At 42.4% G+C, this 21308-nt stretch overlaps 1 protein-coding gene across 1 annotated transcript; it reads left to right on the forward strand.

The window, feature by feature from the left end:
* Window positions 1–995: 995 nt before the first annotated feature.
* LOC147252973 (beta-1,4-galactosyltransferase 3) lies at window positions 996–20927 on the forward strand. The gene is made up of 7 exons (XM_086217920.1): window positions 996–1524; window positions 9785–11138; window positions 13710–13945; window positions 14978–15165; window positions 15266–15388; window positions 15658–15762; window positions 17618–20927. Exons 2-7 carry the CDS (start codon window positions 10865–10867, stop codon window positions 17838–17840), a joined length of 1149 nt encoding a protein of 382 aa, XP_086074046.1. The 5' UTR covers window positions 996–1524; window positions 9785–10864; the 3' UTR covers window positions 17841–20927.
* Window positions 20928–21308: the final 381 nt, after the last annotated feature.

A 21308-nucleotide genomic window follows, 5' to 3' on the forward strand; every position in this document is an offset into this window, starting at 1 on the left:
CGCTGAAGTGGCAGATCTGGAACTGCTGAATGAAAACCTGCCCACGCTTCATTAAATATTGACAAGATTTTATTTCTACTTTTGACTGATTAACTTAAGGAAAGATTTGCCACAATTGCTCACTGCAATTCTTTAAATGGCAGGAAGGTGCAGTATTTGTTTAAAAAATTAATTGTCAAAGGGCTGCAGACATGCCCTGCCCAAACATCATATTCTACACAACAAGCATATTAATAACTTTGATAATGTTTCAAATGAACATAACAATGATGTAACACGACTGCAAATTATATTACAAAAACAATTTCAGTCAAATATTGCAATTCTACATTTTCTTAAATCGTACAGCCCTCCAAGGAACCACTGAAACAACCGGATATCTTGGAGACGACTCAAAGTTTAAATGAATTCATCTTAATCAGGACTCAACTAAACTAACTGTCATTTCCTGCGTGCATCCGTCCAGCTTTCTCTTTAATTTCGAAAACCTGTTTATGACTTCAGGAAAAAAAAACGAGCTATGTTAATCACGATCAATTAAACGTACATATAATCGCTATAAATGGGAAAACGGAACACTTCCTGTTTATCCACCTTTTCTTTTTTTTCTTCTGACACTTAACACAAACAAATATGAAGTGATTTTAATGTGCTGTCATACGAGACTAAATCAGACGGCGACAAACGCTCTCGAAACACTCCCAGCTGACTGAAGCGTGAATCAAGCGGAAATTCACAAGCAACGACCTCAATAATGGTGTTAACTGCGTCAACGCCGCTGTTTCTGCAGTGGTCTTTGCGTCCACATCTTGTCTTTTGTAACTTTTTTTGTGCATTTGTATGAACAAAAAACGACACATAGATAATAGGTCATATTTCTATGCCTACTAGAAGAGCGACTTGCCCCTCTGATAATATTTCGTAACAGCTGAACTGGGCTGATAATTTGATCTGAGGTTTCCAGTGAAAGGGGGGGTGGGGGGAAGAGCAGCGCTACGCCAAAGTAGCTCATTGACTCCCCGAGACTCCCGGACACCACCGCTTCAACTTCTAAGCACATCGGGAGAGCGGGGGGAGAGGCGACGTGTTGGGGGATATCAGCAGCTATATGCTAATTGACCAGCCTTGATATAAAAAACAGCTTCTCCGGTAGGAATAAAACAGTCAAATAAAGCGACACGGACAATGAAACAGCACTGAATCTGGCTGCTAGCTAGCCAGCTAGCTAACTACGTCAGTTGACCCGCAGAGGCTAGCTCGGCTCGGCTCGGCTCGTCAGTCTTTCCCGTCACAGCTGGAGAGGATCGGCTGTACTCGGGGGGCTCGGGTCTCAATAGTTTTTTTTGTCGCTAGTATTCGCAGGATCACGAGTCTAAAAGTGGGGTTGACTCTCTCCTTCCTGGCGCTGAAGTCTTATCAGTAACTTTACAAAACAACTAGTTAACGGCATCACTTGTCGATTTAAGACTCGGTGAACGGAAACTGTGTGGACCTCCTCCTCCCCTACACTGTGGACGCAACAAGGTAATTCAGGTTTATTTTAAATCAAGACATGGTGATCCATTAGTCAGCGTTAATCCTGTTCAACTTAATGTGATTCACAGCCAGCGCCGCATAAGCTAGTTAACATAAGTTAATGCTAGCTTAGTTTGTGATGATGGTTACTCCACGCTACTGGCTTGAATTTGGCCAAGCAACCACTCGAAAGTGTGGCAGCCCATAACTTGTTTTTATTGTATCACCAAAAACGACACGATTGGACGTTTTTGCGTAGTTTTAAGTGTGAAACATCGAGTGACTCCGGTAACTAACGGTCATTAACGAGGGGCTGGATTTAGCCCGACGGGTTGCTTGGACTGGTGGTGTTCATCGACCGCACCATTTAACGCCACTCTAGTTTGATTCAGGAGTTGGAACCAGTTGCTCGGTCTTTCTTCTGTATGATTTATAGCAGAACAAAAGGCTCTGTGGCGGCCCCTCCCCCCTCTGAAGAGTCAGCTTGATTGAATCCATAGTTGGATGAGAAAAGGACCCAAGAGTTTCATCTTCTGACAGCAGGGATGCCATCTTTTATCAAGCCTTCCGCACACCAGCCCCTCGTTTCTTCTGTTGTTAATTCCTCAGCCATTCTTCCGTGCACACGAATACCAATTAATTTAGTTCCATTTAATTCCTATAGGCTTGTATATGCCCCCCCCCATCATGGATGTAAACATGGTCTACCTCCCCAGACAGAAATACAGCTCTATTTCTTAAAGTGTTTATATATTTAAAATGAAAATTTGAACTAATGGATGTGTTTGAGATCGAGTTAAAACTGCATCACAACATTTATTTATTGCAGTCACAATATAGATGTCAAAGTGACAATAGTGACTTTAAAAATGTTCCTTTTTTCGACACAAGTCACATCAGCTTAAGTCTTGAGCCGTGCAAACATTAATCCATTAATCCCGTCTTTAAATACTGACAAACAATACTAAGTAACTCGTTAAAACATTTTGAGTCAGACCTGTGGGATCCATAATCTTAAGGTTTTCCAGGTTAAACAAATGGAAAACTTGAAAAAGAAAAGTGGTGAAAATGCATTAAAAGTGGTGTTAACGATGATGTGAACAACGTTCTTGGCACGAGGAGGATTTGTAACATGGACAATAAAAATTAATTGAATTAAATTCTTTAAAAAAAAACAACATGTGTACAGTGGATTGGTCTATAAACAAAGAAAATCAGAATTGTTAGGCCAGGAAAAAAGAAAAGAATTTGCTGAGAAAATTTGCAGTTTGTGCATCTTTAGTTTTCACCACAGGAAAAAATGGGAACCGCTTCCATAAAAGTAGTTGTTCTGAAATCCTTTTATCGTCGGATCCAAGTCTCAGAGAAGCACAGAGTCATAATAAACACAAAGCCTGAAACACATTTCCGTCAGACGTTCTTTGGTTGACGTGAGATTTTCCATCTAGGACCAGGTCCCTCTCAGTTCTATGAGACATCGTTTGGTTTCAGCCTCTGTCGTTGATTCTCGGGTGTTGGTCCATTTGTGTTGTGGGTTTTCCGCCCCCTTGGGGTTCCCTCATCTCTATGGTTGTCATAGTTAACTTTGCCAACCTCTGCAGTTAAGGTCCCTGATGGCTTGCTTGTAGCTGGAGATGCACGCTGTACTATGGAAACTGCATGAGCAATTAAATGGACGAGGTAAAAAAGTGAGAGGAAGTATCCCCCCCCCCCCCCTCAAGCAGTCTGTCCCAGCGGAGTTGGACTTGAGGGAACAGCCTCAGAGACGTGTACCAGCTGCACCCACAATGAATGGCCAGGGCTCAGGATGGGTTGCCATGACAAGGATGCTGGCACGTGTTGTTATTCAGACACCTCTTTACTCAGGGCATGTTTGCACATCATTTCATTGCCTGGTGTTGCGTAGTTCGTGCTGCAGCACAAAGGTCTGCATGCATAGACAAAATCCAAACAACGTTTTACCTTGATTCTGTCCCTATTAGTGGCTTACATAAAGAATTTCTCCAAGGTCCTGGCAGCCAAGCTCATAAAATGAGTTCCTTCTGGAAGAACTGCAATTTAATGACCACATCTGCACCCCAGATATGTTTCTATACTACGTGTAATACTTTCCATTGCAGCCAAACTGCTGCTTAAGTCTAAGGTCCTGTCTTGTGCAAAAGAGAGGAGGATTTGATGGACTTAAATACCCTTTAATGGCAGATTTGAGCAGATTTCCCCTGAAGGTGACATATTTAAGACTGAGGAGCACTCATTCATCCTCAGTAGGCTGGGACGTAAAGTTCTGATGGCTTACTTGGGTACGGTACACAGATGTGGAAGCCTCATCCTCTAATGCGGAGCCATGCTATGTGTTTCAGTGGGGTTAATGGGTTAAGACCTTCACCAGACAGTGCAGCCTAGTCTGAGATTTGTATCCTCCCTTGTAGAAATGCATAAGACGTTTTTTTCCCTCATGTTTCGTATTTACGTAATTTCCTCTTTTTTTTTGATTCACAGGCACTGGCTAAGAAATTGATAGTGCTTATGCAATTGTTCCTGTTTTCTGTTCTTGCGGTGACACGTAGTAGTCAGACAAGCAGACAATTCTGTCGGTCTCTCCCCATTAGAGAGAATGTCGATCTAAGTAGAAATTTGAAACCTGTTGCAGACGTTTGGTTTTAAAAGTGTCAAATAATGGTCACACTCCTATTAGTATGGCTGGCTTTAGATGGAGAGGTTCCAGGCTTTGATCCAAGTTCTAGGATCATTGTACTAGCAGGGATATACCATGTCTCTACTCTGTGCTCTGCTCATTTGATGTGAAACATCTGGGTCAGGAATTTCTGGATCGGATAACCATCGACTGTAGAGTTACTCACATAAGGTCAAACTATGTCTGTTGCTTTGGACATATATTTGTAAATGTGTGCTGCTGATCAGTTCTTGACCAGGGAATGGGCTGCGTTGTGGGAGATTAGATTTAGGAAGGGACTGGGGCCCAGTAGAGACTCAGAGGAATGTCGGGTTAGGTAAACTGCCTCTGCGGTTACCCCCGCTGTCAATTGGTCTGGCTGCTAGTTTATCTCCCTCTGGGGCTGCTGTGGCTGTCAGAGGATTGTGTGTTCTGCTGTTCCTTTTGAGATCTGAATTGCAAAGCTGACCGAAAGCTGTAGTCTCTGGATGATGATCTATATATAACTCCCATACTCCCACACCCCCTTCCCCTTTTATTTTCTAATTTGCTTTTCATTCTGTCCCCCATGCTTGCTGTCTCTTGCATTTATTCATGTGTGTGCAAGCATGCATGTGGACATACATACGCATATAATATTGATGGCCCTTGGGCATAAAGAAAATGTCCCAGTTGTTATCTGCCATGACTTTTTACAGCACACAATTCCACACTGAGTTAAAACATGGGAGGAGTGAAGGGGAGCTGGGAAGAAGCCCAAGGATCGCGCTGGCATGCTGGAGTGTATCATGTCATGCCAAACTTGTCTTTTTCTGTATTTTAAATGTGAAAAGGAAGGATACCCGTGCAACAAAAAAGCAAAAAGCACATAGTGTAACCAGACTGTTGGCTTCTCTCCCTCTCCCCCTCGAGCTCCTCTTAGTATGCTTTGTCCTTCTCTCTTTGGTTCACTCCTCACCCTCAGCCTTTTAGCTAGCACAGAACGATGTGTCTAATTCTCGTCACTGGGTTTTTCGTGTGTGTGTGTGTGTGTGTGTTCATTTAGTCGGTGTATGAGCTTTGTCGAAAAAGATGCCTGCTGCTGTCAAGTTAGCTCGCTATAGAAAAAAGCTCCAAAAGATTATGACCCTGAGGCACTAAAGGAAACCAGATTTATCTTTATTTCTCCCATTAGACATTTCTGTATCCTGCTGGAGATGAAAGTGATGCTGTGATATGGTAGAATAGGAAGGGTTTGACATGGAGAGTTTCAGTGCTGTGCCCCAGGGATTTCATAATAGATGTGTTGTGATGTAGCAGCTCAGACACACCACACTGACCCTTGAGAACCTGAGAGGGTAGTTAGCATGAGGGAGCAGCAGCAACAACAACAACAACAACAACAACACAGTCCAGGTTGTTGTTTTTGTGCTCTCCATATCTCAGTGATGGAGCTGAACTCTGCTCCTGTGGGATTAACAGGAGTCTTAATGGCGTGATCTTTATGAACCAAATCCATAATCTATAGGGTCCAGGCAAAGTGAGAGGGGTCAATCTCCCATCCGCTCACATTTCTACTTGCAGATGAAAATCAGCAACGCGCAGAGGCTTTTTCTCCACTTTTGATCCATAAATGTTCCCTATGGAAAACCTTTGTTGTCCTTGAATGAGAAATCCTCTCCATCACCTATCAAAGCACTTAACAGAAATAGATAAACACTACATTTAAGCAAGCCTGAGTTGTCAGCTCTCCGTGTTACATCTGTGTAGAGGATCAAGGAATCAGGAGTGTTTCTCAACAACCCATTTTTCTTGCCATGTTCACTGAGACATGGACATGTGCTGACAGAATGTGGTGTTGCATAACGACCTCCTCAAAAGCAAGATAATATAATGTCATGGTGAGGCAAAAATGTTTTTCTTCAAATTGTCAGGATTGTATGAATCATGATGGCTTGCCACAAAAATATACTGCAGAAAACCTGTTTGTAATCTAATGAAGCAGCATGAAAAATCATAGGCTTTTGCCTCCTTCCTGTCTCCCATCAGAGCAGTCAGGCTCTTTGATGGTTTTCTCTGAGCTGTCTCCTCTCCTCTCCCTTATCGAGTCAATTTTCTGTCTTAACAAGCTGTTATATGCACCGTTTTTTTGAAGAGTGTTAATTGCCTGACAGATGAAATAAAGGGAAAACGCAACAGGAGCTCTGTCTCTGAAAACGAATGTACTCTGCACTCACTAGTGCTCCTAATGGGTTGTTTTCCCTCCTGGATTCCGCTTCACCTGCATTAAGGGTGCTGTCTGGTGCTTGAGATCAAGTGAGTGTCACTCTAAACGACTAAGGACCAGTATATCGCCAGTAACCTGGGGTTTCCACCCGTGTTGTGAGACACAAGAAAATACTAACTTGGCAAACATATTTATATCAGTAAAGTTACACAATACGAGTTAATGAAACTGCAGTTACAAACAGCTGCAAAGTGTTTCCGCTGTAGGCTGTCTGGCTTTAGTGTCAGAAGCCTTGGACGCTTCTGTCACCTTTTGACAGTTAACTGATCTTTACCAGTTTGAATTTCACAATTTCAATGTCATCATCAGGTAGCGCGGTGGTTATTACTGTCGCTTCACGGCAAGAAGGTTCCGTATTTGAGCCCTGGCTCCAGCACAGGATCTTTCTGTGTGGAGTCTGCATGTTCTCCCTGTTCCTGTGTGGGTTCTCTCTGGTACTCCAGCTCCCACAATCCAGAGACATCAAGAGGGGACGAGGCTGATTGATACTCTCAATTGACCGTGGGTGTGGCTGTGAAAGCCAATGGTTGTCTGTCTATATGTGTTGGCCCATTGATGGACTGGCCAGGGTGAACCCTGCCTCTCACCCAAAGGCAGCTGGGATAGGCTCCAGCCCCCCTGGTGACCCTTATCAGGACAGAAAATGGATGGCTGTTGTCATCATGACCTGTACTGGCAAATTAAACACTATCACAGTGCTAAATTTGACTTAAAAAAAAAAAAATGCATCATCAATATGATGACAATGACTCAGATCAATATTACATTGAATTGTTTTTATAACTGGATTTATGGAGCCGTTCACTCCATGACCGCCATGCAGCTGAAGGAGTTGCTTGAGAGAGATGTCAGGTGCAGGAGGCTAAGGAGCGCAGCACTCATGACTGGCTGCTTGTTCACCAGAAAGTTCATGCGTGTTTTTTGGTTTTGACAACAAAAAGGCAAAACATGACAGTTTTGATCTGAAAGAAAATTAAACAGCTCAACAATGCAGGAGCATTTTCGATTTGTAGCTGATGAGAATTTCACGTGAAAAACACAGATCAGGTATCAAGTTTCCTCTTACCTGCTGTTTGTGCCCACACTACACACACTATTTTGATACAGCTGAATCCTCCGTATAGCTTTTCTCAGGTACATATTCCTCAGTTTCTGAAAGGGGACAATGGGCGAGTCTGAAAAAGAGCTAGGAGCACATTTTATTAACACCAGGTATCCACTTTTAATGTTGGCTTAATGTTCTGTTTGGTGCTGCTAAATATCTCACTTAATAAATGTGACCCGTATGACATAATCGCCAAATAAGTTAAGACTGATTTGGGCTCCATTCACATGTTAAGTGATCACTCGGAGAGAATGTTGCAAGCAATTGAGGGTCCTTTTAGAGCGCTGCTTATTCACTTCTAGGGCTGCACAATTAATCAAAATGGCAACTCGGCCAAATGCATTTTTCTAATTGCAGGAAGGACCGATATATTTTAAAGGCTGATTGTGTATCAAATATATTTTTGAATTATCGACTGTGCTGCTGCAGAGATGTCTGGCCCAGATATTATAATCTATGGACTACAGATAGCTTTGTTTGATTAAGAGCCCCACAAAAACCACAACATAAATCAACTGAATGTTTTTTTTTTTTAATGCGAATGGTGCTGTATGAACCCTGTACTACTGCAAATCATATTGCAGTACTAGAGTCAAAACAGGCTGCCTCGCTGCCATAAATCAACTGAACAGAACACTGATGGTCTTCTGTGTAATGTTGCCAGAACTTATGTTAAATGAGCGTAGGACAGAGGTGCAGCACTATCTCACTCTGTTAGCCATGGAGAGCCTGCTCACCCAGTGGGGAAACTGGGGAAATATCACTCCTGTTGTTGTTTGGCTTGATATCAAACTGGTTTGGATTGTTTTACTCCAGCTAAGCCTAATCCAGAGGGAGCTCAGAGCAGAGCTGCTTTTGCTTTGCTTTACGCTTACTAGCACCTCTTAAGACACAACTAGACTGACTAGCTACACCTGTAGAATGTTGTGTAGCACCTTTTTAAGGGCTGAAGTTGTCAAAACCACACTGATGACTCAGTAAAAATAAACCAAACGGGCAGGTAAACAGCCTTTGAGTATTAATTGATTTTTGTCTCTCCTTTAAATTTTTATAGAGTACGCATTAGTGAGGCAAAAAAAAAAATCCCTATGACCTCAATAGTGTGTCCCACAGTTTGAGAATGTTCTTGTGGTGGCTGATGAGGCGTGTGACAGGCGTATGGAAAGCTGAAGCAGCAAATTACACTTTCACAAATCCAGTCTGCTATTTTTGCTGCTGTGTCATTACAAGCAGCAGTGGTGTTACAACACATTTCACTCTCTTCTTCTTCTTCTTCTTCTTTTTTTTTAAACACCGTGCATACTTCAACTGGTTGGGTGACCATTGTGCATCTTGATTGAAGTAAAATTGGAATTAGAATTCACTTGCTTGGGTTGCCCTTAATCTAACTGGGCATGCTGCCCAGTGGAATCAATTATGGGAAACTGCCTAAAATATTAGTTTTGAAGGTCAAGTGCAGTTTGGGACATTGTAGCATTAATAAAGGTTTACACTTTCAATTCAGGGCAGCAGATTTAGACAAACCCTGAATCAGAGAGGGATGAAATCCTTACACTGCATTGCAGAGTTGCAATTTTAAAAAACAAAACAAAGAACATTGTTATGTAATACATGTTATTGTCAGGCAAGGTGTCATTTAAAGGCACAACATTGTCAGCTGCACTGATTATTCTAAATAAGTTTTTTTTTTTTTCTTTCTCCGTCTCTCCACCAGTCCCTCAGTATTCAGTGGGATTAGGATTAGCGGTCTGAGGCTGACTACTTTAACAAGCGCTAATTGATTTGTTACTTAGAATGTGTTGGCTGCTGCAGCAGACAGCACCAATGCAGGGCATGGGGTTATGCAAGGGCTACAACACAGCACTCAGCAACCGAATGCAACAGAGCTCCTGAGTTTGTGGGCTCTGGAGTTAGCAAACTTCATCCACATGGCAGCACAAGGTTACCAGTCTGCCATCGGATTTGGGCAGCAGGTCTGTTGATGCTGAAGCATCTGCACTGGAGCCCCTGCTGGATCTGATTAGTCAAGGCTATCCAACTGTGCTGTTCAGTCTCCATGTAAACAAACACAATGAATTTGTTGGCTCTGTATTGCACACAGTTACTCATTGTTTATATTGGAAAACATTCTGCTGTAAGTACAGAATCGCTGATGTCAACAGTTTGGACCAAAGGGTGTTATCTCAGTCAGTGTAACCGTCTCTCTCCATCTTCTGTCTTTCAGAGCTGTGCTGGTGCACTTCCTCTCCATCCAGTGAGACTAGTTGCTGTGAGCTGCTCGAGGTGTCTCCCAGCTCCTTCATTATGGAACAATAGCAGTGGGCATCTAAGCTTTCCCTCCTCCTCCCCTTCCTCCATCTCCTCCCTCCTTTCCTTTTTGCCTCTTAGCCTGACTCTTCACTGAAGCCCTCCCCCTAACAAATATACAGTCACCCACACACATCCAACCGCGCCGACACTCCTCCCACGCTGGTCATGGTCCACTCCCCCTGTCTGTTCAGCCAGTCAGGCAGTCAGTCGATGGAAGCGGTGTAATCCTCGGCAAAGTATAGGGCCTCCACGGCTGCATACGTTCCCTTTTGTCATGGTGGCTGTTGTTGATGCAGAGGCCTCCCTCAGGAGAGGCCATGAGGGAGAACAGAAGGCAGCCTAAAGCTCACAAAGGGAGAAAGAGTGAGTGAGAGACACTGACGCTGCCATTTATTTGACCACAGGAGAATGAGCTTTGCAGGGAAACACATGGAATTCATTGGGGGCTGAAACTACATGATGTGGGACTGGCATTACTACCCCGCACCAGTCAAAGATTGGACCAACACACTACCGTGGAGATACTTGCCATATACATACCTGCAGCAAGGAATGCAGTGACATAGAGGAAAGTAGACAAGACTTTTTCCTCTCTTGGTTTTGAATACTGTCTCTATTCACCTTCTCCCTGGTGGTCTCTTTAATTTACAGCCTACCAAAAGTGCCTTTTTTGTGTTTCTTTTGCGTAGTTTTTCATCTTTCTCCATATATCCAAACTTTATAGCCTAATAGATTATTACACTTAACCTTTCCTAGAGTAATCATCACAGTCGATGTTTGTTGCCATATTTTAGAGGAGGTACATTTGACACAGTGCAGGAAGCCTTCATCAAATACACAGCCGACAATCACCACTGTCCTGAATTTTATTTCTGCTTGTGAAGAGTTTACATAGCCCCAAGATTAAATCACTGAAAGCAAGGTTGCTCGACCAGTGTGTCCTTCAGCACAGCCTCCTCCGCACCTCTGTTGCTTTGAACCCCGAGCGATCGCCATGGTCAGTTTCCAGTCCAAATGGCGCTACCTTTTCATGTTCTTGGGCATCCAGCTGGTGGTCATGGCACTGCTGTCCAGAGAGGGCTACCAGAAGAGAGTCAACTACTTCATACGCATCTTCCGCAAACCTGACACCACCGGCTTATCAAGCCGTAACCATACAGGAGCCAGCCTCCCTGGAGGGGATGTATATGCCAACCTCTCCCACCTTTCCAAAGCACATAACCATGTAGATGCCATGCCCTACTGTCCGAAGACGTCCCCTCTTATAGGTGAGTGTGACATAAAGTATATGTGTGCGTGTGTAATAAGAGGAGGAGAGCAGGAATGGGAGAGTTATAGTCGTATGAGGTAGTTGCCATCACTCAGGGATTTACTGAAAGCCAACAGCCAGTCTCATCAATACTGATTGTTGATTGTGAAGGATGAATGACCAGTTTGGTAGCTGTGTTGTCCGTCAGCCGAATAACTTGAAGACAAGCCACTCTTTATTTTTCTCTTCTAAGTATGGGTCTGACAATCAGTCTGATGGATATACTCTCTACGATTAGACGCCTACCAAATAGGAGACTATGAGGCAAGTCAATTAGCAGCAGCATTAAATGTCATTAGCTTGCGATGACAAACAAGCTGCTAAGCAAGCACTGAGCTGCAATAGTTGTATGGTAATGCTAAACAAAAAAGGAGGACCTGGCAAATATGGATAAGGTCGTGGCGAGGTAAAAGAGGCCACCTTGGGATGCTAATATTGCAAACAAATAACGTTAGTTAGCATGCCCCTTGTGTGTCATCATGCTTTTCAGTGTGTAAATGCTGCATTTCTATTAGTTGGTTAGTTCATGGAAGGTGCAGCTGCAGATACACATCCTAAATTCTATGGTTATGGCCGTCTTTGAACCCCTTCTCTGTGCGATGTAGGGCCAGCATGTTGGAGTTGTGGCCGAAGCTGTTGAGCAGCGTACACTGGGCTGTAAAATCTTTAGGAAGTTGAGAATGATGGTTTCACATCAGAGGGGCTTTATTTTTAATGAAGTGTTGAGTCCTGCATCACAAAGGAGCAAATCCATTTAGCACTAAGAAGCTGCATTGTTTTCAGCAGCATTAGCTGCTCTGACGTTACGTTGTTGTTGCTCTCTCTGACCAATATTGTGTGAAAGAAGTGTGTTTTGGTTGCAGGTTATATAACTTGAACAAACTAAAACTTCTGTCCTTGAAGTCAGTGTTTACAGTAGATATGCACAGGCGACCAGATAAACAAGTGTGAAATCACATTTCTTTCGTCTCCCTGAACTCAGTGAAAATAGGAAGGAATGCTCCAAGTATCACCATAAAGCTAAGAGTTAGCCCAAACAGGCCCAACAGGGGCAGCATGATCCTATGTGGGAATTACAGAATGTGTACGCATGTCAGAACCCTCTCTGCGCTGCACTTTGAGGTTCTTGCATGTCAGCAGGACAGAGGTGGTAACCACAAGTTTAATCTCCAGAAGTGTCACTATGCCACGCTCAAAAACCCAAATTCTAAGTGGGAGCCATATATTCTGCAGCTGTACATGTCAGTACAGTCATGTGTTTGAAATGTATAAAAATAACCTCAGCACAATATTGTAATGTAATAATGGACCCAATTCCATGCGTAACTCCTAAATTGGTTGAATTACTCCTAGCAGATGTTGACTGTACTGAAAAGTAAGTGCCTGCTCATTCGTATCATCTTTTTTCCTATTTCTTGTCCAGTCGTGAAGTTATTTTTATCTTTGTGATTACTGTTAGATCAAAACCTTGTATCGAACAGGAACGCCTGACAGGACACAATGAAATGACTGATGCAGGCAGTCAATAAGCTCATTCAGGATACAGTGTCACAATCCTCCTTTGTTATATATCTGTTATTTAAGGGTTGTTACTTGGCACACCATTGTTACACATTAACTAAACAACCTGATCCTACTTACAGTTCATTCTGTTTAAGTAGGATGAACTCCTCGCTTGGACTTGGATTTCTGTTTCCTGGGCTCTGCCCTCTGGCCCTTTGTTCCTGCTATAATGCCAGTAATTTTAAACTTCATCCTGATAACGTGTGAAAGGACATCACCTACTTTTCCAGGAAAAATAATAGGAAAATGTCATATAGGTATTAGTGAGCCTTTTTTTTCCTCCCAGGCAGCAGAAAGTCGTGTACAGCAGGCCCAAATGTAATTTTTTCTTTAATCGTTGAGATTCCTTCGCGTGTTTTCTTTCACACTATTGCATTGTGGTTTTTATTTTCACCAAAGTTCCCTTCTTTTTCCTCAAAAAGAGATTTTTCCACAGATGCTGAACCGTGAACCTACACAGGAATCACATTTAAAGACAGCAGACTTTAAAAATTCTGACAGTTTTTACTGAGGCATTGTGATATATCATTCATATCCTGATTTATAGTAAGTAATAAGCATAATAATCCACGTGTAGAGCGTTACTAAAAAAAAAGATGTTTTACCTTAACCAAACCACATATTAGCTAGGGAAGTGAAAAAGTTTTGAACAGGTTTAATATGAGGGATTTTATTCTGAAATCATGGTGAAATTAATTCATTTTATGGTTGTGAATTAGGCCAAGGCTTAAGTTATTCACACATACTGGATTTCAAAATGACACAAAATAATAACTCAATAAATGTAAAACCCATTCTCAGGACTGCTGTTGATATGTTTCCAGACATATTCAACTTGGTGTGATTATCAAGATTCTTCCCAGGCTCTTTTCAGGGCGCGGGTCGACATGTTCAATCTATGGTACCACATTAAAGTCATCACCTCTGCCACTCTTAAGCAGGTTTTTTTGCACACCTCTGCACACAGGGGGGCCCATCCATGTCAGCTTTCCATCTGGGCTGACTCTAGCTGAGGTCCACAGGAAAAACCCACTGGTCGTGCGGGGAGGACGCTACAGACCACCTGACTGTGAGGCGCGGCATCGGACAGCCATCATCATTCCTCACCGACACAGAGAACACCACCTCAAGTTTCTCCTCTACTTCCTGCACCCTTTCCTGCAGCGACAGCAGCTCAACTATGGCATTTATGTCATTCACCAGGTGAAACGCGCACAACCACATCATCTAGTTCAGATTCTGTTCACTGTTTTGGTTATTTGTGAACCTGCAGCCATCTGCTGCGTGCACAGAAAAATCTCAGCTGCAATTTCATTACCGTGCAGTCTAGATGAAGAGTGCTCTCTAGTGGGCTGGCTGTGGATGTGCATGTTAGAGGGCTGAGAATCTGATGAGCTGCTTGTAACGGTTCATTCAAGCTTCCTCCTCTGTAGTTTCATCTCTGACACTGTTTGAGCCCATCGCTGAATCCTGCCGTGTAAACTTAATGATGAGCTTTCTTTCTAAATTATGACATTTTCTCTTTTTTGGATTTAAGCAAAAAGTCCATAGGAATAATGGAAGTTAACGTAGTTCCACCTCTGTTCTTTACAAACAAGTTGAAGCACTTCTTCACATCGACATTATAGCTGTTGCTACCTGCTAGCCAGTCCCTGATTAGGCTTTTAGTAAAAGAGAGTAAAAGCATCATATACAAATTATATACAGTTTGAAACTACAGAATAGTTTCATTTCCCATTTCCTAGTGTGATTAAAAATGCATAGAAATCTGATTTTGCTTCTACCACCTTGAAAAAGTTTATCTTCATTGCGCCTTCCAAGAGCAGAGCATCACAAAGCTCTCCACAATAAGACGAAAAACAAGGTGTGCAATTATAGAATTTTTTGTTCTCCTGGTGATCCTACCTCTGAACCACATTCTGTAGGCACTTTAGAACAAGTTTGACTGACAAATTAGACAGATCTTTACAAAGATTTCATCTTAAAGAGCAAATTTGAATGTTGTCGGCAGATTGTAAGAAAGTGTTTCCGATAGGAGGAAGTCTGAGGGTTATTTTTGAATTCATTTTGATTTAATCCCTGAACATTGACCTCCGTTGTGCCTCGAGTTCTCAATCACAAACCTTGCTGTTTTTTTCCTGAAAGATGATCAAGATTTGTGTGGTTACTGCATTAAACATTCATTCTAACAGCTCGATTTAGGTTGTTGATCGTGTTTTTTGGTTTAATCTGCAGGCTGGGAATTACACCTTTAACAGGGCCAAGCTGATGAATGTTGGTTTCCGGGAAGCAATGAAGGAGGAAGACTGGGATTGTCTCTTTTTCCACGATGTGGACCTGATTCCTGAGGATGATCGCAACACATACGTCTGTGACTCCAACCCCAAACACGCAGCCATCGCCATGGACAAGTTTGGCTACAAGTATGTCCTTTTCCTTTCATTCATATTTTTTCTGTAGTGTTATCACACCACGACACACATTCAGATTAAGAATACCTGCCATGGTCTGTAATCTCTCTAGGCTTCCATACAAGATGTACTTCGGAGGAGTGTCTGCTCTAACACCACTGCACTACCTCAAGATGAATGGCTTCCCTAACAATTACTGGGGCTGGGGCGGAGAGGATGACGATATTGGAGTCAGGTGAGAATGAAAAAAACGTAAAAACCACCTTTAAGGCTGTCCTGTTAACCTCTGAAGCCCATCAGGCATGAATGTTTCCGGTATCAAAGCTCTGGATCGCAGGCTCAGATTGTTATATTTTTGACCTTTGATTTGACATTGATCGAGAAACGCATTGGAAGCAGCTTTCAGCCCAAGCGGATCATTCTTCCTTTGTCCCAACTCACATCATGTCTTCTTCTCGTAGCTGGATCGACTCAGAAAGTGACATTTGTGTCTTTTCATCTTAGAGTGTCTCTGGCGGGGATGTACATCACCCGTCCATCCCTGAAAGTGGGCCGTTACAAGATGATTAAACACAAGCTGGACAAAGGCAATGACGTTAATCCAAATAGGTATGGAAACAAGTTTATCAGGTTTCAGGGCTCATACGGTCATGAACAGCCTGGAAAAGTCACTGTGAATTACAACTTTTTAGACCTGGGAAAGTTACAAAAATAAAGCCAGCCAGCCAAGTCAGTGTATATGTGATTCAGTTTAGAACCACACAGAAAATCTAGTAGCTTGTCATCAGTTTTAGCTGAATACACTGTGACTACTGTTGACTTTTTATTTTTCATATGTAAACTCTGCTTCACTCACAGATTTGGAAAGTAATTCATAAAATGTGTTGAACAGAGTTGAATTTAGTGATTCGTTCATAAACCTGTCTTTACACTCGAGGGTAAGAAAGTGGTGAGCTAATGAGGAGGCTTTAATATTCCATAAATCTCATCTCATCAAATCTGACAAAGGTCTTTCATTTTTTTTCCTTCTAAAATAGAAATTTGACCATACTCACTTTTTAATTTACCAGTACTAGATGGGTGTCCATCAGTGTACTTTGATGTGCGTTTTGGAGTATCGCATTTTTACGCTCACTTCAGCTGTGTTTTGAGTTTGCAGGAAAAGAGAAAATGTACAAACAGGAAATGGAAGGTACTTTTTGGAGTGAGTTCTGATCTATCTTCAACTTAAATGACCGTCCAGCTGTTTATTCACAGATATTCCCAAACATTTTGTTCATATCCAAAGGAAAACAATATGTCCAGTACAAGCTTGCATGAAAGAACAATTACATCCAGTCCAGTTAATTTCACAAGGACTCTCCAGTTTTTGTCGGTAGTAGACCAAGACCACGTCTTCATCCGCCCCTGTTTTTTACAGCCCAGCATTACTTTCCTTTTGCCAAAAGTTGGCTGATTTATGCAGATTGTAACATGTACTTTTTCAGTAATAAAATTCTGTTAATGTGGTTTTTCTTCGAAAGCATATCTGTGTGTATTCAGTAGAGGGCGCTCCGACTCTTCATGTCGCGCGCCACAGCAACCCCACAGCGTGAGACTGACTTAGTGTACGATACTGAAAAGCAGCTGCATGCTACCAGACTGGATAAGATTGGGATGACTGCAAATTGGTTGTGGGCTGCATTTATGTTCAGCAGGGTAGGGACTCTGTTTTTAACTTCTGGCATTGAGGAGGAAAGTGTTTCTGGTGGAAGTTAAAGCTTCATGGAGGAAAGGAAATGTGAAAGCACGTTGAGAGGACGTCCAAGAGGCGCATTTCAAATCATGTCTTACCAGAGATGTTAACGACGCGGTTTACCCACCCGCCTCTTACCTACAGATACACACTCACTGACCTCTCAATTTGACACGGGGCAGTGTAGTGCGCACCAATAACAACCCTACCATGAATTCTACTTCAATAAGTGCATTACTTTGTAAATGTCGACACTGTCGGAGAGACTTATTTATGTTTACTGAGATGATTGTGGGCGTTGCCTTCAATTTAAATCTTTGTGACAAGTGTTTGGAACTTCATTAAAGCCATCAAAAGCAGGTATTTTGTCTTTTTTGTTTGAAAAATTAAAACATTTAATTGGTCAATATGTCGGTTATTGGAATTTTTTTATTCCCTGATATTGAAATCGGCCCCTATCCTTAACTCAGTTGATGGAAACACAACTTGTGATAAGGAATCCCTTCTTGTGACGTTCCTACAATTCTCTTAAATTTTACAGCCCCTGGCTGCCAGAACTTGGTATTCCTTCAATAAAATTTTCATCTGTCGTGAAGTTGGTGTCATAAGAGTGTTGTAGTTGCCATCGGTGTAGAAGAGGACACTTCGGAGTGTCAGTATAGCAGCTAACAACCAACAGAGGCATGTTGTTGACAGTGCTCACCACGTTGTCTTCATCTCCATTTCAAGGTTCAACATGCTGGCCAAGACGCGTCAGACCTGGAAGTTGGACGGCATGAACACTGTTGAGTATGACATCATCTCTCGGGAATACCTGCCCCTCTACACCAACATCACTGTCAACATCGGCACCGAGGCTGGGCTACACGCACCTCCCCCAACACCTCTGCCTCCAGGCAAAGCTGCGGCCAAAGCTCCTGCTGTGGTCCCAAAAAGGCCAGCCAAACTGTAATAGACCCACCCAGACGATTAGAGAGCACCCATCAGCCGGATCCTCTCAGTGCGTGCTGGAGGATGATGTTTATTCTCTGTTGTAGCCTGGGGCTTCTATGACTTCCATTATCCTTTGTTTTGGGTTTTGGGGGGGGGGGGGGGGGGGGTTCTTTTTTAGAGGATATTTTGTAGAGAATCAACATCATACTCAGCCTGAGGATAGTCATTTGTGTGATGAAAACAACTTTATTAGAAATATTAAGATATTGTTCTCCAGCTGCTCTTGATGACGGCTCTCCCATCACTGATTATTCTTCCAAGAGAGCCACAGCAACGAGCGAAGGGTTAAAGTTGGACTCTGTGAGTTTATATATCCACAGCGCCATGGTCGCTGGTTAAACCTTGTGATGCCTTAGAACCTTGTTCTTTACTTTTCACTTGTACCTTACGTTCTTTAGAATACTGTGGTTTTAATGAAGCAGGAGCTGCGATTTCCAGCAGTCACACTGTGCCACAAGACTCAGCCTGTAAGCCAATGAATACATGAGTGAAGAAGTTTTTTTTTTGTGTTTTTTTTTCCTCCAGTTGCGTTTGCTAAGCTGCTACAATGAAGGAACTTGACGTGTGCGTTATGATTATTCTTATCACTGCTTCTGACATAAAAGTGCACATATCCTACAAATGCCTGGTGTCTGGATTAGGAAGGGTTCTCACTGAGATGCTGTTAAAATCAGTCTGGCTGTATCGCAAGAGAGACTAAAGCTTTTTAATGTTTTCAGATATGCTACACTTTATTTTGGCTGGTAGTACTCTGTGGAATTATGAATGGACAATGAGAATAAAACGATGCCAGTTTAGTTTGGAACACGAAGGCTCGGGTGCATTTCCTCTGAGTAGCAGTAATCCCAGTCGTCCTTATATTTCAGCACATCCAATAACCTTTGACTGAATTATGTGGTTTTTGTTCATGTTTTTGTTTATTTGCCTTTATCAAACTGAGCGGACGTCATCAATCGTTTCTTAGATGAGCTCGTGTTTCACATCCAAATGGAGTCTGTCTTCCTTAACCTCTCCAATACACACATTAATGATGTACAGTAGCAGCACATGAAGAGCTCCCTATGTACACTTGTCCCTCGAGTGCTGGCTTGCTCCCCTAACTTGTTTGTATGCAGTAGATTTGTATAATATGCTGGTTTTTGTATATTTTTTTCTGCAAATCTCCTTCTTCTTCTTTCTCTTCCCAAACCTTTCCAAGAGCTGCACTAAAATAAAGTATTTGCACTGCAAATGTCACCTCAGCATTGTTTTCAGCTGAGCGCAGCTCTGTGAGTTGAGGTTAGTAACAGAGCCCCACTGATACTAGACGTTTGACCCGATAGATGCTGGCTGAGATCAAGTCAAAGTTCTGTCAGTAAAATATACTTCAACTCTGCAGAGATGTAATGTCATAGTAGAGCTGATTTCAACACACGGCACAGTTGAGTAATCTACATACGTGGAAGCCCGCACAGAACTGCCTGATCTTGTGTTTGACGTCGAAAACAATCGCAGTAGTTTTGACATTGGCAGGATTCTCAGGCCAGTGTGTCATCATCCAGACTAATCAGTTCATGTTTTAAGCTCAACTAACTGAAGTCGCAGGTAACTATGAGTTCCAAAGCACAACTGAAGATGTAATATTTGTTTCCTGTGGTTTAATGTTTCTATTCCACTTAAATTGAGCGGTTGTGTATATATATATATATATATTTTTTGTCTCTACTAGTTAAATTGGACTGACTCCATATTTGAAAGGCCCACAGAGTAATGTCTAAATGTATTTTAATTGAGTTGATGCACTGGAGAGGGTTGGTGCATCACTATGAGGAATGTAAACCTGTTGAACTGGTGATACCTTCAGCAGTGTATGCAGGTTCGAAGGTGGTAACGTTGCTACTTGTCTTATTCTCTTCTCTAAAGTCCAGTCGGTCACATGTTCAGTTCTCAGAAAGCCAGTTCTCATGGAAATGCCTGCCATGTTCTTCCCACTAGTGCCGTCGGTACTGCATGCCAACGCTTCGCCCTCCCCTTCTTTTCAAATGCGACGGATCTGATTGTTTTCACGATAAAAAGGAAATCCCTTTACCCAGTGAGTGTGGCTGCAGCGGCAGGCGAACGGGCTGAAACCAAAGATGATAGTGTGTGTGTGTGTGTGTGTGTGTGTGTGTGTGTGTACAGTGTTTTCCATATATTGTGAATATCTCTGGAGCACTGTATTAATCTGTCGTCTCTTCTTCCTATTAGCATCTATAGCCTCAGTTCTGTTGTAAGAATTTACAAACCTCAGTGGTTTAAATCCTGTATAGATTTTAGTGAGGGGATGAAGATCGGTTTATTACGCTAGCTCCAATCTTCATGCCGTTGTATTTGTCTGCAGATGATGATGGATTTTTGGTGTGAATTCATATCAACCTATTATTTAATCAATTGAACTCTACTACAATACCTGCATGTTAAGACCTGTTAGTAAGATTGTAGGATTCTACTTTGCACAGTATGGAGATGATACATATCCACCCAGAAAATATCAAGCATGCTGAAGTGAACTGGAAACTCCTCCGAAGATCGTGTGGAGTTCTTGCTGTTGTGCAAAATTAGAGAATCTTAGCTCGGCATTTATTTTGTGTTATTTTTTTGTTTTGTTTTAACAAAATGTACAAATGAAGCTTATATTGCCAAAAAAGACACGATGTTTAGTCTCCGTCATTTACCGGTTCACACTTGAGCTGATGTTCTTTTGTAAGTGAATTAGTTTTTGATTTGACGTGACTCCATTCTGATGTGGAAAGCGGTTTTCTCTGGGTTGTCCTGGAGCGACCCAGGGCAATGTGACTCTGTTATTTCTGCTGTCTTCATTTAATTCAGCACAGTCCAAAATGGCCTTAAATTCATTAATAAACGGATTCTTTGAAAGAATTGTTGTCATTACTTAAAAAAAAACAAGAGATTGCCGATGTGTGGCTCTCAGTGTTTTTGTTGATTGTTGGCAGGATTTGACCAGTATTAGCAGTCTGATTTTGGTTGAACTCGGTGGAGAGGGACGCAAGGCGCCAAGGAAGGAACCTTTAAGTTTCACATTCTCTAACAGTGTTACAGAGCCAGCCTTGGGGATTAAGCTGGACTTGAAGCTGATGAAGACCCGAGCAAAACGCCTTTTAACAGAGTCAAGCGCATTAGCTGGTACAATTCACATTTCAGTCTGGTGCTGAGCTAAAACCACTGAGCACAAGCTGCTGGTGCATCCAGCTGAACCAGCATGTGTTCGTTTTTAGCCTGAATCCAACTATTTAAAATGTGACTGAGTAAAGAACATGTGAATTATACCAGCTGAGGGGCTTGAGAATTTGTAAACAAACACTTATGGACAGTTTTGCTGCTGCTAGTCGCCATTTGCTTGGAGCTAAATATACATGGCTGGCTGTTTCTGCATTCTGGAGTCACAAAG

Source organism: Aulostomus chinensis, chromosome 11, assembly GCF_037954235.1.
Source record: "Aulostomus chinensis isolate RoL2024-O1b breed Wild chromosome 11, RoL_Achi_v1.0, whole genome shotgun sequence".
NCBI lineage: Eukaryota > Metazoa > Chordata > Actinopteri > Syngnathiformes > Aulostomidae > Aulostomus > Aulostomus chinensis.